This window comes from Hibiscus syriacus, unplaced genomic scaffold (assembly GCF_006381635.1).
Source record: "Hibiscus syriacus cultivar Baekdansim isolate YM2019G1 unplaced genomic scaffold, ASM638163v2 tig00113124_pilon, whole genome shotgun sequence".
Classification (NCBI taxonomy): domain Eukaryota; kingdom Viridiplantae; phylum Streptophyta; class Magnoliopsida; order Malvales; family Malvaceae; genus Hibiscus; species Hibiscus syriacus.
Window position 1 is genome coordinate 1,698,047 of NW_024063444.1, and position 18,583 is coordinate 1,716,629.

Genomic DNA, 18,583 nt, shown 5'->3' on the forward strand with positions numbered 1-18,583 from the left:
TCGAATCCGTGGCAACACCAATGATACGGATCTCCAATCATTCACAAGCTGGTTTGGTGTCAAAGCTGCTAAGACAGATTGCAAAGGCTTGGAAAGCGGATAGGGGGTATCGATAATCCATGGTGAAGATGTCCTTGCCAATTTTTCCAAACTGTAAGATTACCTTCTCTTGGTTTTCAGGTGATACATTAGGTGCAGGCTCAACAGCTGCAACAAGCTGGAAATTCTTAACAGAGGCCACCGTCACACGACCCCTGAAATTGTGGCACCAGCACTGTAACTGTTCATGCCATCTAGGAGCCTTGTTTTTAAGGGTTAACGGCTCTCCTGAGCCCTGGGAAAATAAAGGTGTGACTGCCAGGCTTGGGGAGCCAGTCTCTATCAGTTTTGAACTAGGTAAGGGAGAAAGATGGTCGTCGAAGGATTGCTGCAATGCCAAAGGTGTTGGGGCAGTGCCTCCTTCCTGAACAGCAGATGCAGGAATTGAATACAAAATGCAATGCATTCTCCTCGGTCCTCGGGTTCGCAGAACATTGAGCTCATAGGTAATGGTACCTATGCTATAGTTGCATGCAGGTAATCTCGGGGACACCTGCTTAGAGTGGAATCTCCAATGGGTAGTCGATGGGATCATTGAGTCGTACGGAGGTTGACTGTCATATATGGTGAACTTGGTACCCAAAAAGTTCGACCTGAAAGGGAACTCAATATGCCATCATCGGCATCAAGCTAGTGTAATCAAGGAAGCATAAGATATCAAATTGCAAGACTTACCTTAGTTTACCGACATACGAATAGCTGGCCCTAGCAAAATCATCGGCAGCCAAAGTTACAACGAAGTCTGTGCATGTTGCCCTTCTGACTTTTCTCGCTGACAAAAGCAATTTATGACTCTCTCCTTCGGCTGTAATCAAAGCAGCAACACAAGTTAACACATGCAAAAGAGAGAGCAAGCTTCATATCATTCGTACGTGAAGGGTCTTGAAAAGGGTAATATCATAGCCCCATACCCATGTCTGAATATATCTCGGATATTAATGCTTCAAGAAAAATGATAAATCAATAACTAGTTTACAAGAAATACAAAAGGACATATAAACGAGACTACTTACACGGTACCAGACCAAAGTACAAAAGATAAGTAGAAGTTGCCCTGTCCCTTCTAATATAGCATTGTATCGGAGACTCACGAGGACCAGGCTGTTCATAAGCACAAACAGAAGATATAAATATTTAAGAGGAGAAACAAGAAAACAGCCACTACCATTAATTATACAGACACGAGAGTTATTGTTGAATGCCGTTTTCATGACGGAAATGCCACGACAAGACATTGAATTACCAACAATCAGAAAGTTCTTGACAGACGCATGTTTTCGATGGTCTTGTAGGAAGAATGGTAAATGAACCTACAAGCAATAAAGGAATGCCAGCTCTTCATTGCTCTAATTCTCAAGTCTGCATATATTTGATAGAGCTCTTCATTGCTACTCTGGTATTTGCCGACTCAAACCAGAGCACACCAAGGAATATGTTATAGATTAAAAGAAAGAGTAGTCACGAGAGAGGAGAATTTAGAGAAGAGATAGTAGAAAGGAATTCATCATTCATTGCATAAAAGAGAAATGTTGATTACAAAACAATTTTTATTTAGTTACAAGCTGGTATAGAGAATCTACTAATGCCAGCTGGCATTCTATGCTAACAAACTGATTATATCATTCTTTGGCTGTTATAGGTATTGGGCCATTCTGCTTGGGCCACACCACATTGCCCTGGGATATCTTCGGCCCGCTTATTCCCTCATCAGGTAACTTTAATCCCTTTTCTCCTCGTGCTTCAATTCTTTCTTTCATTTCAATTCCCAAATTACTCTCCATAATCCCTAACCCTCGTTCCTCTCTTACCAATTCTTCCTCATTCCTTCATTCTTCCTCTTCTCTTCCGATTTCTTCCTCTTCTCCTCTGATTCTGACAATACCCACCCCACGAGATGAGCCTTGTCTCCAAGGATCAAAATCAGGAAACTGACCCCTGAGAACTGAATAGTCCTCCCATGTATCATTCAAGTCATCCATATTCGTCCATCGAACCAAAAGTTGAGTGACTGGTCGATTGTGTCGATTTATTATACGCCTTCCCATAATCTTCAAAGGTTTAATGCTTAACTGTCCTTCTTCATCAACTGCAGGAGGATCAGTGGTAGCAGTAGCATAATCCCCGATGAATTTCTTCAAAAGACTCACATGGAACACTGGGTGGAGCTTCGAAGAATTTGGTAAGTCCAGTTTATACGCCACCTCTTCTATTTTTTCCAAAATTGTATATGGACCATAATACTTAGCTACTAACTTGAGGTTTTTTCGCAGAGCAAGCGAGGTTTGTCTATAAGGCTGCAGTTTCAAGTAAACCCTATCTCCAACAATAAAAATCCTTTTAGACCTTTTCTTATCTGCATGTTGCTTCATCCGATTACTAGCCATTTCTAACTGCTGTTTCACTAATTGTCTGATTTGCTCTCTGCTTGTAGTAATATTTTGTACTGCTTGTAGTGTAGTATCAGTAGACCAAACCATAATAGGTGGTTTGTATCCATATAAAGCTTGAAAAGGAGTAAGCTTAATAGTAGTGTGATAAGTGGTATTGTACCACCACTCTGACTGAGATAGCCATGTAGCCCATTTCTTAGGTTGATAGAAACAAAAACCCCTTAAATACTGCTCCAAACATTGATTAACTCTTTCTGTTTGACCATCTGTCTCTGGATAGTAAGCAGTGCTGAAAACTGTCTGAGTACCCAACTGTTTCATCAACTCCTTCCAAAAAGAACTGGTAAAAGTCTTATCTCTATCTGAAATGGCCATCTTAGGATGGCCATGTAACTTGTAAACATTATCTAAATACAATTTAGCAACCTCTGCTGAATAGGGATAAGATAGGGCCAGAAAATGACTATACTTTGTAAATTTATCCACTATAACCAGAATGCAATTCTTCTTAAATGAGGTAGGTAGACCCTTTATGAAATCCATAGTAATGACCTCCCAAGCTTGACTAGGGACAGGCAAAGGTTGTAATAAACCCGGCTTAGAAATATGCTCCACCTTTGTTTGTTGACAAACTGTGCAACACCTTACATAAGCAGTAACCATAGGTTTAAGTTTAGGCCAATAAAAATTAGACCTAACCCTGTAATAAGTAGCCTGTACTCCTGAATGACCTCCCTGTGGAGAGTCATGTAAGGTTTGAATAATTTTCAACCTAAGACTTCCATGAGCCCCAATATAGATTCTGTCATTGTATCTAAGAACAGATTTAGAAAATTTCCATTTACTATCTTTAGTAGGATTTATAGCCAAAATTGAAATCCAATTCTGAGCTAAAGTATCACCTTGATAACTCTCCTCTACTTCCTGCACCCAAGTAGGAATCAAAACAGTCACTCCTAAAGCAAAACACTAGGCTTGGTCTTCCCATCTTCTAGATAAAGCATCAACAACAACATTCAGTTTCCCCTTTCTATAATGTATAGTATAGTCCAAACCCAAAAGCTTTGTTAATCCCTTCTTCTGAATAGTGGTAGTCAATTTTTGTTCTAGCAGAAACTTCAAAGGCTCATGATCAATTTTAATAACAAAGCGTCTACTCTCCAAATAATGTCTCCACTTAGAAACAGCCAAGAGAATAGCAAGATATTCTCTTTCATAAATATAAAGAGCTAAATGTATAGGGCTTAGAGCCTTACTCAAATAAGCAATAGGTCTACCTTCCTGTGAAATGACAACCCCAATACCTCCAGAACTTGCATATATTTCCAGATAAAAAGTTTTAGAAAAATCAGGCAATGCTAAAACTGAAGCAGAACACATAGCTCTTTTATGGGCTTCAAAAGCAATACAAGCATCATAATTCCACTGAAACCCATCCTTCTTTAAAAGCTTTGTTAAAGGTCTACTAATAATACCATAATTTCTGATAAACCTCCTGTAATACCCTGTTAATCCAAGAAATCCCCTCAAATATTTAATGGTTTTGGGTCTTGGCCAATTCTTCATTACTTCTACCTTGCTAGGGTCAGTAAACACCCCTGCAGCAGAAATAATGTGCCCTAAATACTCCACCTGCTGCTATCCAAAAAAACACTTGGACAATTTTGCAAATAATTGATTAACTTGTAAAACTTCTAAAACCAGTTGCAAATGCCTCATATGATCCTCCATACTTCTGCTGCAAACCAAAATGTCATCAAAGAAACCAAAACAAATTTCCTAAGGAAGGAATTAAATAAATCATTCATAAGAGCCTGAAATGTAGCAGGAGCATTAGTTAGGCCAAAAGGCATCACCTTAAATTCATAATGGCCTTGATGTGTTCTGAAAGCTGTCTTATAAATATCTTCTTGTCTGATTCTAATCTGTCAGTATCTAGACCTCAAATCAATCTTAGAAAAATAGACTGCCCCATGCAGCTCATCCAATAAATCCTACACTGTAGGAATAGGAAATTTATCTTTGATTGTCATACTATTTAAATGTCTATAATCCACACAAAATCTCCAAGTGCCATCCTTGTTTTTAATAAAAAGGCAGGGTGATGCAAAAGGACTTTTGCTAGGCTGAATAACAGAAGAAGAAAACATACTGGCATTCTGTTTTTCCACCTCAACTTTCTGATTACGAGGAAACCTGTAAGGTCTTAGATTAACAGGTGTAACATTAGGCTTTAGAGGAATAACATGGTCATGAGTCCTCTGAGGTGGTAATCCTTCTGGTTCAGCAAAAACACAGTTGTACTTGTCCAATAATTGTTGTATTTCAGTAGGAATAGGAGGAGAATTCCCTGACATGGTCAATAAAACAATGTGACCCAAAATACATGAATCCCAAGCAGTCATTTTAAGTAAGGTAGCCATAGAAATCTGCTGTAATTCTGATGAAGGTTGTTGTCCTTGAATACATATCTTTTCTCCTTGATGGTCAAAACTCAAGGTCATATTATTGAAATCCATCAATATAGGGCTAAATAATTTCATCCAATCAACTCCCAATACCATATCACTACCACCCAATTTAAGCAATCTGAAATCATGTACAAAAGTGTATCCCTGCATTTGCCATTCAACCTTGTTGCATCTAGCAGAACTAAATAATTGTTGGCCATTAGCCACAGTGATGGCCAAAGGATAATGGGTAGTAACTTGTATGCCATCATCAGCCCATTTTAGAGTCAAAAAACTATGTGTACTCCCACTATCAATTAAGATATTCAATGATCTGCTCTGAATAGATCCTTGAATTCTCAATGTACTATGTCCAATAGAGCCTGTAATCGCATTCATATAAATTTCTAGAGTTTCCTCTTCTGCTTGTAGAGACTATTTTGAATCAGTAGGAAAAAAATCCAATGATGGATTTTTAGAATCTTCAGTAATCATATTCAGCTGTCTGTTCTTACATTGATGACCTGGAATAAATTTATCACCACACTTAAACAAATATTATTCTGTCTCCTGTAACCCATAAGATTTTGCCTTGGGTTTTGTACTGCTGTAGGTTTTGAATTAACTGGCAGTGAAGCATGTTTAGAACTAATAATGGGGCTTGGGTAGGGTGGGGATTTAAAAATAGGCCTCAACCTTTTATTTTCAAACTCAATAGATAACTCATAAAGTTTTGCCTGTTTACATGCTTCAGACAAATTCTTAGGATCCAAAGCCTTGACCCTATGTTTGATATCATCTCTTAGCCCACTAATAAAAAGTGAGACAAAAAATTCCTCAGTTAAAGTGGGGTTTTGTAACAACATATAAGGTTGTAATTCCTCAAATCTTTCTTGATAATCCTCAACTGACCCCTTTTGAGTCAATTTAGTGAACTCTTCCACAATATCACAAAAAGATCTATCACTGAATCTGTGACATATATCAGCTTCAAATTCATGCCATGTTACATGGTGCTTTTGCATTATATATCCATCAAACCATATTTCTACTTTGCCTGTCAAATACATAGTAGCTACCTCTACTATTTGCTCAACAGGAACACTACAAATATAGAAATATTTCAAGCATTTTTGAATCCATCCTCTAGGATTAACCCCATAAAAAATTGGCACTTTTATCTTAGGTCTGTGCCACATAGTTCCTGAACTGGTAAATAAACCCCATGGCCCCCTTTTTTCAGTTTCCCGTCCAAACATATTAGGTCTAGAATCACTGTTTTCACCCTCTTGATTTTCAGGCATAAAACTATTCTTAAGAGCTAAACAAGCATCATGTTTAGTCTTTAATATCCCAGGTTCATCCAGTTTATAAGTAAATCTAGACTTGTCATTCACTACAGTCACCAAAAACAAGATTCTTTTCCTTATTTTTAGAAGTATCAGGAGATTGTACCTGTTCATCAATAGAATGCTCCTTCTCCTCTGTCCTGCCTGTCAAAATTCTAAGCAGTTTCTCAACATAACCTTGATTAGTAGCCATTCTGGACTCCAAAGCAGTGATTCTATTCTCCTGATTTTCCCACCATTTAGGTGGATCAGTTTCATCCTGGCTTTTCTTCACCAACGCAGCTAGATCTTCAATTTGTTTTTTGAATCCCAGACAAATCAATTTCTACCATAACTTGATTCTTCTTTGGCATACCCACTCAACTTTTGCCAGAATCGAGGTTCTGATTACCAATTGTTATAGATTAAAAGAAAGAGTAGTCATGAGAGAGAAGAATTTAGAGAAGAGATAGTAGAAAGGAATTCATCATTCATTGCATAAAAGAGAAATGTTGATTACACAACAGTTTTTATTTAGTTACAAGCTGGTATAGAGAATCTACTAATGCCAGATGGCATTCTATGCTAACAAACTGTCTAACAAACTTATTATATCATTCTTTGGTTGTTACAGGTACTGTGCCATTCTGCTTGGGCCACTCCACATTGCCCTGGGATATCTTCGGCCCGCTTATTCCTTCATCAGGTAACTTTAATCCATTTGCTCCTCGTGCTTCAATTCCTTCTTTCATTTCAATTCCCAAATTACTCTCCATAATCCCTAACCCTCGTTCATCTCTTCCTAATTCCTCCTAATTCCTTCGTTTTTCCTCTTCTCTTCCGATTTCTTCATCTTCTCCTCCGATTCTGACAGAATACCAGCTCTGGTTTACTCCAAACTTTATTCAACCTCTTGCAGTTTCATTTACCCTTTCATTGAAATAGACCGAAACACGTATACAATTACCTCCCCTTGATGTAAAATTAGCTAAAATCTGAATAGTTTGGGATCAAAATAGCAAATTTTCAATAAGAAAAGAGTAGAACCTGCTTCAATGAGATCGGAAATGTTAGCCTTCCGCATTGCTCAGGAGTCTTCACAATCTCCTTTGTAATTTCCCTCCAAGACCTACAAACTGCAGAACAATAAACAACAGCAGCTCGAGCAGACCAAGCTGTTTCCCTCTCTTCCACCCTATGGATGATATCTAAGAGCAACTCGGGCGGCAGATTCGCCCAAGGGCATTGCTTGACGCATTCGGATTCCGCCGGAGGCTGATCCGAAACTACATGGGATCGAGTTCGGCTACGCCAAAGCTTGCTCTCCCCACCTCTCTTTGATATGTTCCCAATACCATCTTTCATTTCCTTAAACTCTCGCATCATACTCTTAAGAGACATATTTTTATAAGCATACCAAATCCTCTCTAAATATTCAATTGCAAATATATAACATGAAAAACACCAAAAAGGCAAAAACAATAAACTTTTGTCAATTATTTACATCTCAACTCAATTAAAAGCAAATTCCTATGAAATTGAACTCCATAGATCAAATTCTTCACACTTTAATAACAAATTAACAATTAATACCCATAAACTAAAAGAGGGGAAACCCAAAGATTAAAATCTTCAAACTTTAATAACAATTAATACCCATAAACTAAAAGAGGGAAAACCCAAAGATCAAACAACCAATAATGACATAAGAACACACGAAAATGAATTCCTTTTCACCTAAACTAAAAGCTAGAGAATAAAGATATGTGGAAAAAACAGTTCTAAACCCACTGGTTCAAATCAACCGAAAACAGAACCAGCTCAGATGCATCCCCACACGACCCACAGTTTAATTAATACCACAAACTAATATGAAAAACCAGTTAACAGTGAAAGAAATTATTAAAAATGCCTTTCTGGTGAGGGAAAAAATACCAACTTTCTATTTTTATGAGCGGGAATCTTAGATGTCCACGTCAGTGCTAACCCCTACGCCACTGCCTCAACCACCGTCAGCGCCGCCATTCTAACAGCCAAGCACCCACACTGAGGATGATATTTGGGTCTTATCACCAGCACTAAGGATTTTTGTGAGTTAAAAAAAAGAGAATGATTGATGATTAAGAACGTGGCAATCAACTAACCAGTACTTCCGGGGATACATCTTTATTTACCCATCTGAATAATATTTGATGGGATTTTGGGACATCCTTTGAAATGCCTTTCAAATCAATTTCTCCTTTAATTTACAAAATTATAAAAGGGTTTTCTATCATGCCATTCCACTCAAAAATCACCAAACAATCAATAATTACTTGTCAAGTATGTTTTTTTCAAATATAACCGATCTAGCATCTATTCTGACAGAGTGATAATAAAGCGTGTTTCAGGATATGAGCTATGCAGACGTAGACATAAGGCGCAAATCATGAAGTGCGCATTTAATGATTCCCCTCAATTATTACCCATTTTATTATTACCGTAACTGTCTTAAATCTCAGACGATCCATTCCCGATAAATACCCCGAATTCAAATATCAAATCACACCAAAATTATATTCACAATTTTCATTTTATAAATTCCTTCTATCAAGTAGATTTTGTTATAGTTTTTAGAAGATAAAATTATTTTTTATTATATTATATTTATTTCATATTTAATTTATTTGACCAAATTTTATTGTACTAATTATTTTTATTATTTTTTGAGGTTGTAAAATAGAAGGAGAGATCATATCTCGAGATATTTTGCCGATACGGTAACAATATTAAATTGGGTTATTTAAATTATTGTGAATATTTTTTATTTTTTTAGTATTAGCTTATATTTTAATTCGTATATTATTTATTTAATTAGCAGAATGATCATATATTAGAAACAATTATTCGTTTTTGCAAATATAAAACTTTCAATCTTTCAAACTCTCAAAATAGGGTGTATTTTAGCTATTGTTTACTATGATGGAGAAATTCGGGAAGATGAAATTGGCGTTATCTTCACATCAAATTATTTTGTCACCTTATCCTTCAAGAGAAACATCACTCTTGAGAAGCTGATCACTAAAATTTCAAGGAAGGTTCATGTTGGAAGTACTAGAAGACTACAGTACAGATTTTCAACTGCATTATTTTCGTTAACTTATACAACGTTCGAACTTTCTAACGATGAAGATGTTGCTATGATGGTTTATGCTCAGAATCAAAATTCAAACGTTGTTACACAAATGTATGGGTTGGCTTAACAAGTTGATCAAGTTGACCGCCCAAATCAAGTATTGCATAATGATTTTAACTTGTTAATGGGAAATCCATGTTCTGATACCATCTCATCAAGTTCAATGGGGAGATATTCGTCAACAACTTGTTACGATCTCTACCGAGGTGGCTCTACGAATAATCTGTATGGAAACATCGCTTCCAGTTCAAGGGAATGCATTCATATGCCATTTTTTTACCTTAATATGAAGATGCCCTTGACACAACAATCTGTTTAGTACCCATTTGACACGATAACTTCAAGTTCTAGGAGGAGGCATTCAACTGCGAGATATTTCGACCTCAATATGGAGATGTATGCGACATATCACTCAGTTCAAAGTCTGTTTAACATGATACCTTCAAGTTGAAGGGGAAGACATTCAACTACCAGCTTGTTCGACCTAAATATCGGTATCACAGATGAACCCTCATCTCAACCATAATAACCTCTTCGTGAGTCAGGTGCTGAGATTAGACAATTTTTAGAGCTAGAATCACCACAGTTCAATATGGACTACGATGATGATGATGTATATGAAGTTTCCACGAATATGGTACACACCAAACCTCCAACACATATGTATGAAGCTAACTATGATGCAATGTACGTGCTAGAATTTATTGATATGCCTAATGTTGGTGACAACCGATTTAACTCATCAGTCAATGATGGTGAGTTATATACCGAAATAAAGTTTCCATCCAAAGAAGAATCCATGATTGCAATTAAGAATTACAACATTTGTAATTTTGGTCACTCCAAAGTCGACCGAATCCACCATCGAAAAGTATGTATGTCACTGTGTCTAACGTGATAACAGATGTAACTGGATGGTTTGTGTATCGAAGAGGAATAAGAAAAACACCATATGAAAACAACATTATACAACGGCCCTCATACATGTTGTGCTAGAGGGATCAACCAGAACTATCCCAACTTGGACTCCGATATTATCTACCAAGCTATCATGCCCATGGTCAAAGCAAGCTCTCATATAACTATTGTGGTGTTGATTCAGCTATATGGTCTCAATATGGGTACATTGTCTCCTATAGGAAAGCATGGAAGGAAAAGCATAATGTCATTAAAAAACTTCATGGCGAGTGGGATTCATCTTACAACGAACTACCAAATTGGTTTAGGATAGTGCACAGACTGAATCCTGGGATAATATTCGACTTCAAAACTTGCCATGCATACCACTATGATCGAGTACTTCTCGATCGATATCAACTTTACTAGCTTTTTTGGACTTACCCACAGTGCATTAATGTTGTGAAATACTGCAAGCCCGTGGTCCAAATTGATGGGACATTCTTGTATGGAAAATATAAGCAAATTTTACTATTGGTAGTTGACCAAGATGGTAATTGCAACATTCTTCCAGTTGCTTTTGCCCTTGTTGAAGGTGAATATACATATTCTTGTGTTTTTTTTCCTCAAAAACTTACGCTTACATGTTGTCACGAGAGAAAATTTGCATTATTTCAAACCGCGGAGCTGGGATCAAAGCAACAATGGACTCTTTGGGTTCAATGTGGCAATCACCCCGTGTCCAACATCGGTATTGTATCTGACATATTACCACGAACTATCATGAAAATTTTAAGAAGAATGATGAATGTCAATTACTTGTGTGCATGGGTATGCCACAATGCCTAAATTTATTTCTCAATCATTTTCAATTTTTTATGGGAACTTAATAATAAGTACTACATTTGACATGCATAATACAAACTATTACCTTAAAGGTTTGAGTCTATGCTTCAAGATTTGTGAGTAAAAATTGAGCAATGATACAATTACATTAGGTTAATCAACAAAAAAATATGGATAAATGCATACGATGGTGGATATTGATATGAACATATGACAACCAAATTGGCTAAGTCTATTAATTCGACCTTAAAGGGGGCACCATTTACCAGTAACAACTTTGGTTAAAATGATGTATTTTCGTTTGGGAGCACTTTTGCCAAGCTCTGGTGATAAGCTCAAACATTGATGAAAAACGGTCATGTTTATCACCCAAAATTAGTTGCAGGTCTAAAAAAAAGGATTACTGAATCAAATAGAATATCTGTAACAAGCTTCTCTTGAACCCAATAATTATTTCGTGTCACAGAAATACCACGACCTCTTCAAGGGATTGAAGGTAACTCGTTTAGAGTTAATCTACAAGACATGTGGTATGACTGTGGGTTTTTTTCAAGTTCTAAAGTATCCATGCTCTTATGTCATAACAGCTTGCTCTTATACCCGTCAAGAATATAACAATTTTGTGGATCCCGTATACCGACTTACAATCATATTTTAGGTATATGAATTTGAGTTCCCCCGATAGGTAATAAAAAATACCCAGATAAGGTTCAGAATTGACTTTCAATTGTACCAGATATGTCCTTATTTAGAGAGGCAAGTCGTCCAAAATCCACTCAAATTCATTGTGATATGGATATTTGAGATACATTAAAAGAAAACAAAAGATGTGGGCATTGTAGAAATCTAGGCCAAAATAGGAAAAATTGTCCATCTCTTTTATCATCACGTAACCGTTGAGCATCACAATGTAATTGTAGTTTCTGAAATATCAGCTTGTGTTATTTCATTTTCGTTTACTTTCAATTAATGTCATTTGAGCATCAACAAGTAATAGGCTATGCAAGTGAAAATTAAATAAAAACTTTACAAACTAAATAGTAAAAACAATTTAAACAATTAAATAAAAATATTAAATACAAACGTTACAATTTAAATAATTAAATAATAACAACATTAAGAAACAAAATAAATAAGAAGGTCGTAATTCAATACATTTGCTGATAAACAAAGAAAATTAGATAAAAACATTACAAACTAAACAAGTCTATCGATGTCTTCGTCTTGAATGTGTTCCACAGGGCGGCAATTGTCTATTTTGATGAGGGTTTCTTCGTATAACTTGCTCTTCCTCCTCACTCTCATCATCATCATCATCAGTAGTAGCAGTTACATTTTGTTGATGATGGACGGATGACGATGTAGCACCTCCATAGAATAAGGATCGTGGAGGTGTATGACTAATCATCCCACCGCTCATAGAAAACTGTAAAAACTGCAAAAAAAATCAACATCAATGATTGCGATCCATACTGAGCTGGAGCTATCTATGTCTATGGTGAATCACCACCCGCCAAATAAGCATCATAAGAAGCCCACGCTGGATCTATAAGCATACCAGTATAATATCCGCCAAGAAGTGTCATAAAACCTTGGGTGATGACATCTAAATCGACTGCGGTGGTATCTAAAACGGCTGTGGTGCCATCTGAAACGACTGCGGTGCCATCTAAAATGGTTTCAATGTCATCTAAACCGACAGTGTACCCATGTATAGTGGCGGTGTAACGTCCTAAAATTAGGTCTGGTAATTAGGGTCGATTTCGGGTCAATTTCGAGATTTTCGATAAAAAAAAAAAAGAAAATTTTCTAAAATTTATATTTTGGTTTTAAAAATATTTTGGAAAGGTTTTAAGTGATTTTAGATGATTATTTTTAATTATGAAAGTTTAATTGAATGATTTGGTGACGAATTGAAGGAATTGGAAATTATAATTTCGATTATCATTTTGTAAATTTTCACAATGTCCAAGGTCTATTAAGCAATTATACCAAGGCTTATGTTTAGAGTTTTCCCTCCTAAATTAAAATGTTTTAATTTTCCCTTTTTACCATTTTTCCAACTAGATTCATTTTAATCTAAATTATATTTCGTTATTTACTTGTTTTCATTCACGTGTTTTTCATTTCCTTCTTATTTTTCATTTTGGTAACTTTCCGTAACTTCCTCCATTTTCTCTTATTTTCTCCCAATGAAGCTTATCAATTATTTTTATTTTTCTTCTCTTGATTTTATTTATCATGTTACTATTCTATTCTTTTCTTGTTTTTAAAGCTTGATCATAATGGAGTTCTATTGATGATCTCAATTTTAATCTATTTTTCCAACAAGGTAAGGATCTTTTCCTTGGTTTTCTTTCAAGCTTTGAGGGCAAGTGACTAAGTGTTAATGATTCTATTGAATTGTTGATTGAATTGAAATGATTTCTAAGATTTTAATTGATTTTTGGAGCTAATTAATGTGCTAATTTCTTGAATTGATTTTGAGGTTTTCTTAATGAAATTGAGTTGTTTTTGAAGTGATTATAATCCTATTAAATCATTTTTTATCACAAACGATTTGGATGTTGATTTCTTGAAAACAATGTCGATTTTTGGTATTTTTAGGAATTCGAGAATTTAGGTTTGTAGATGTTGTTTTGTGTGGTTCTAGCTGAGTTAGATGTAATTCTAGTTGTTGTTTATCAGCTTTTAGTACGGAGATTCGTGTGTTTTGATTTAGAGCTTTCGGAGTGACATTTCAGTAAGGTTTTTGGTATTTTTGACGTTTGCGCTCTATTTTGGAATTAGATGATTCTGCTTTGTTTTACATTAGATTTTGATATGTTAATTTGTTTTGCAAGGTTCTTATTGTGTTTTCGGTTGAGGAAACTTGGTGCTTTGATTTTGGTGAACGTTGAGGTAGTGTTTGGAAGTGTTTTCGATTTTCAAACAGCAAGGTAAGTGGCTCTCATTCTTAGGAAATGAACATGGTTCAAGGTTGAGGTTGTTTAGTGTTGCATTTTAATTCTGATATATGTATATTGTGTTATTTGGTTAATTGTGATGATGAAAAATGAATTATGTAGATTTACATATGATTCCATTTACGTTGGAAATGAGAATGTAATGTGTTGCAAATGATGCATAGGATTTTGGAAACAATTTTGTGAAAATCTATATATATTATGAATGTGAATTGGATGAGCTAAACTTTATCACTGTCCAAATATGTGGGTTGATCATCACAACCAAATCCTTAAGTGTGTTTCAAATTGTATTTGAATTGATATGTGAAAACTATGCATCATTGACAACCGCTCTTGGTGAATTATATTAATTGGCTATTGTTCTTAATAGGACCTTTGGATATGAATGTCATGCCAAGGAAAGAGTAATCCATGTGTTTTGTGTTAGTGTGTGATTCGGGATTATACGAGGTTTGGATGGTACGTTGAGCTTTGCTTCTAGAAGATACGGGGTAAGTTGGGCGTTGAGTTTACTTTGTAATTTGAGGTTTTAGATCTATGTGAGTCCGTAAGTAAAATGGGAGTTGTATGAAGTTCGTTTATCCAATGAGTGAGTTGTGTTTCAAACAAAAGCCATTGATCTTAAAATGGAAAAATGTTTGTGATTGCGTGACTTGTCAAGTAAGTTAATTGTGCATGTGTGCTTGTGATTGCTTTTGAACTATATGGTCCTTTAATGTTTGTTTAATATGGAAATCAAGTGATTTGGAAAATATTAACTGATGATTCAAGTTTGCGATGTTGAATTATATGTGTAGAGTAAGGAACAAGTTACATACGAACATATATTATTGATTTTATCTTGGTTATGTGCATTGCTTTAAATGTTAGTCATTCACTGGGCTTTATAAGCTCACACTCGTTGTTAACATTTTTCCAGAGGATTAGAGTCGACTGTGGCGGTAAGGAGCATGACATCGGTGTGATCAAGCAACGCTAAGGCATAAAGCTTTACATATATGTTTTCGGAAACTTTATGTGGTAATTTGGGGACTGTTGGGACTTATACCTATTATTCACTTTGTTGGACTTATAATGTTGGATTTTGGTTTGTAATAAGTGAATCTACGTTTGGGATTTGATGTTGTGTTAATTTGTTGACATTGGATTTATAAGTATGAGCTTGTTGCTTGAAGCGTTAGATTACTCAAATGTTGATTTAGACCCTAAAGAAGTGTTTAAAGTGTTCAGTTAAGTGTAACTTGGTAAACTAAACGTGTTAGACTCTTAGGTTGCATGAAACGACCTTAAATGCTAAAAATGAGTAGGTGAAATGAGCTTTTATGCAATTGTTGCCTTTTGGTGCCAAATCCTTATTTAATGTGTTGACTTGTGTTATAGAGCATGCTACACCTTTGTTTTGACATGTATGAAGTGGTTGAATAGTGTCCAAACAAGTTCCTAGTCCATGATTACTTTTATGTGGGTGATTAGTTGACCAAATATGCATGCTCATAGCAAATCTGCAGTTTTCCAGAAAAATGATTAATCCCAAACTTTCAGTTTTGCAAATAATAGATCTCTTTTCAAAAGGATTGATCCCCTGTGAAAAATGATCAATCATTTTCAAGGAAGGATCGATCACTTAACTGTTTTGCTCGATAGAAAAAGGTGAAATTGCATTCATTAAAGGTCTGAAGTATTCTTAAATTCTAATTTAACCCCTGAATGATTATGTGAGTTCAATTTAACCCAGGAATTGATTTGCTTAATTACTTGAACTCTTAAATTGGAATTTGATGAGATTTGAGTGATCACTTCTTTAACATACTTAATTACATAATGTAACACTCATTTGCATGTTACTGTTTGGTACACAAGTTTTTTATATTTACGTTCAGGTCCTTAATCTTGTATGATCAATTGAGTGATTGTTTGATGTCCGATTGGTATGAAATTTTGCGTGTTGTTTCCTTATGACATTTTAAACATGTACTAACCTTAATTGGGTCATTTGACCTATTGATTTATTATGTGATGTGAAATAACCAAAATATCCCTAAACGTTTAAATGTAATGTTTGCATGTTTAATTAAGATTCAATTTCTCCAACACGCTCAAGTATCCAGCTCAGATTCCTGGATCGGGTATTAGGGGTTACAAGCATGTTGGGAATGTAAACTAATGTAGACGGTGGTTGCAATGATGGTTCCGATGCTACAGTTGAGGGCGAGCCGGAAGCATCTATTCTCCATCCACGAGTCAGATGCTGATGATTCTGTGACAGTGGACGTTTTTATCGCGTTGATGAATGCTCCCGCCTCATGTTTCTTCAATGGTTTCCCATTCATGTTGACCTACTCATAATAATCACTCGCAACAGAGTAAAAATCCACATAAATCAGCTCCCGAGGGGAATGCGTCCACGTCGATCCTCCTAGATCATTATTCACTCGCTATGCTTCAATAACCAGTTGACATCCTTTTTGCCCAGTGTATCGATGTTATGCATATTGTCGAGATTCTTAGGTGCTTCAGGAATGTGTTGTACAAAACCAAATTGGTGGAGCACACGATCAATAGGATGCCACTCAACAATAACATAACATATTAGAGGGACCACCGCCATCCATACATCTAATGAGTCACTCAAGTGAGGTAGGATGCAAAGCCTCGCTTCTTGAGTAGAATAAGGAGCCCATTCAAAGTAAAACAAATATATATAATTCTTATTAAAATAATATTTTAATTATATAACGATAATTAAAGGTAAAGAATAAAATTTAAATACATACCTATGTATCAGCCTTCTAATCAATGAGTAGTTGAATTTCTTCTAGTCCATCTAGTATATCATGATGATTTTTCCTTGTCAGTCACCTATTCAATGTAAAAAATTATTTCATTATATACTCAAAAAATTATTTATATACGAACTCAGTAATGAAATTACTCAACAATAATGGGAACACTAACGTGTTATTCACGACAAGACATAAAAAAGGCATGTGATACTATGCCTATGATTGGAGAAGAAATAGACATATGTTGATAGTATTTTTTAGATAATCAGTTGTCCGACAAATTTCTCTATACAGAGATGCCAAAACTGTGGAGCCCCAACTGAGTCCACCGACAACGTGAAAATCTTCAAGATGACACAACCACATACAATGAACTTGGTTGCGAGATTTATCGGGCATCAAGATCACTCCTATGAGTTATAATATGCAAGGCCAGACAAATATTTTAGCTTGTTTCTCGGAATAATCTTCACTTAAATATTAAAAAGTTGTAGCCAACCATGATAACGTTATTCGACCACCGTTGAAATTAGGCAGAATACCTCCAAGATACTCCTCACATAACGAATGCCAATTACCATCCGCTACACCAGAAATAACATCCCCATCTACCAGAAGCCCCAAATATATGAAAAAAATCCTCCAGTGTAATAGTGTACTCCCCACACGAAAGATGGAATGCGCGTGTCTCTAGTCTTCTCATCTCGATCAATGCAAAAATAAGGTTGGATTCAAGGTTACAGTGGCCTTCATATTTCACTATGTAACCGAATCCAGCCTCAGCTAAGTACGACCAAACACTCGGTATCTCTAACTTAGCGTTACAAATAAATGGATCTAATATATGGTCATTCCCCTAATTAAATAAATAATATAGAAATTAAAATATAAACTAATACTAAAGAAATAAACAAATAAAACATTCAAAATAATTAAAATAACACAATTTAAAATGGTCATCAATTGGTGAAATGACTCGACAGATAATTCTCATTTAAACGCAACAACTCGCTTTCCATTTTATAGCTACAAAAAGTAATAAGAAAATTAGTAAATTAAATAATAATAAAATAATAAACTATTAAATGATTATAATATAATAAAAAATTTATAGCTTCTAAAAACTATAACAAAACTTACTTAAATTTTGCTACAAGAATTGATAAGGAAGATAATAAAATTTTTTGTTGTGATTTGAGTGTTGTATTTGAGGATATTTATAGGAGGGAGGGGGAGGGAGACGGGCGATTATGTTGTATTAAAGGGGGTTGGTGGTAATTTAATGGGAGGTGCAGATCATGATTCGTGACTTCCGCCATGTGTCAAATTCCCCTACGCTTTTCCACCGTGACGTCAGCTCGGACATAACCCCAAGAAGGTCGGTTCATGATCCGAGCCTTCCGTCCACGTCTATAAGGCGTGTATCTTAAAATGCGCTTTATTATCATTCTGTCAAAAAGAGTATTTGATCGATAATATTTGAAGAAACAATATCTGACATGTAATTATTGATTGTTTGAGTGATTTTTGAGTAAAAACACCCTACATTCAAGGTCATTTAATTATGACTAAACAAACAAGTCATTTTTAAGAAAAAAATTTATAAACGTATCAGTCGATAAAAAATATTATTATAGATATGCTAT

At 35.5% G+C, this 18,583-nt stretch overlaps 1 protein-coding gene across 1 annotated transcript; it reads right to left on the reverse strand.

Annotated features, from left to right (window-relative positions):
- LOC120185820 (tubby-like F-box protein 2) lies at positions 1-7,668 on the reverse strand. The gene is made up of 4 exons (XM_039189927.1): positions 7,315-7,668; positions 1,113-1,200; positions 775-904; positions 1-692 (listed from the first exon to the last, which is right to left on the reverse strand). Exons 1-4 carry the CDS (start codon positions 7,666-7,668, stop codon positions 38-40), a joined length of 1,227 nt encoding a protein of 408 aa, XP_039045858.1. The 3' UTR covers positions 1-37.
- Between the last annotated feature and the right edge of the window lie 10,915 nt (positions 7,669-18,583).

Excerpts from the sequence above, each read along its gene's own strand:
- LOC120185820 (XM_039189927.1), bottom strand. The coding sequence starts at position 7,668 with ATGTCTCTTAAGAGTATGATGCGAGAGTTTAAGGAAATGAAAGATGGT. Across the intron at positions 1,201-7,314 it reads TTCCGATCTCATTGAAGCAG|CCTGGTCCTCGTGAGTCTCC; the intron begins GTTCTACTCTTT and ends GCTTATGAACAG. Across the intron at positions 693-774 it reads TCGTATGTCGGTAAACTAAG|GTCGAACTTTTTGGGTACCA; the intron begins GTAAGTCTTGCA and ends GTTCCCTTTCAG.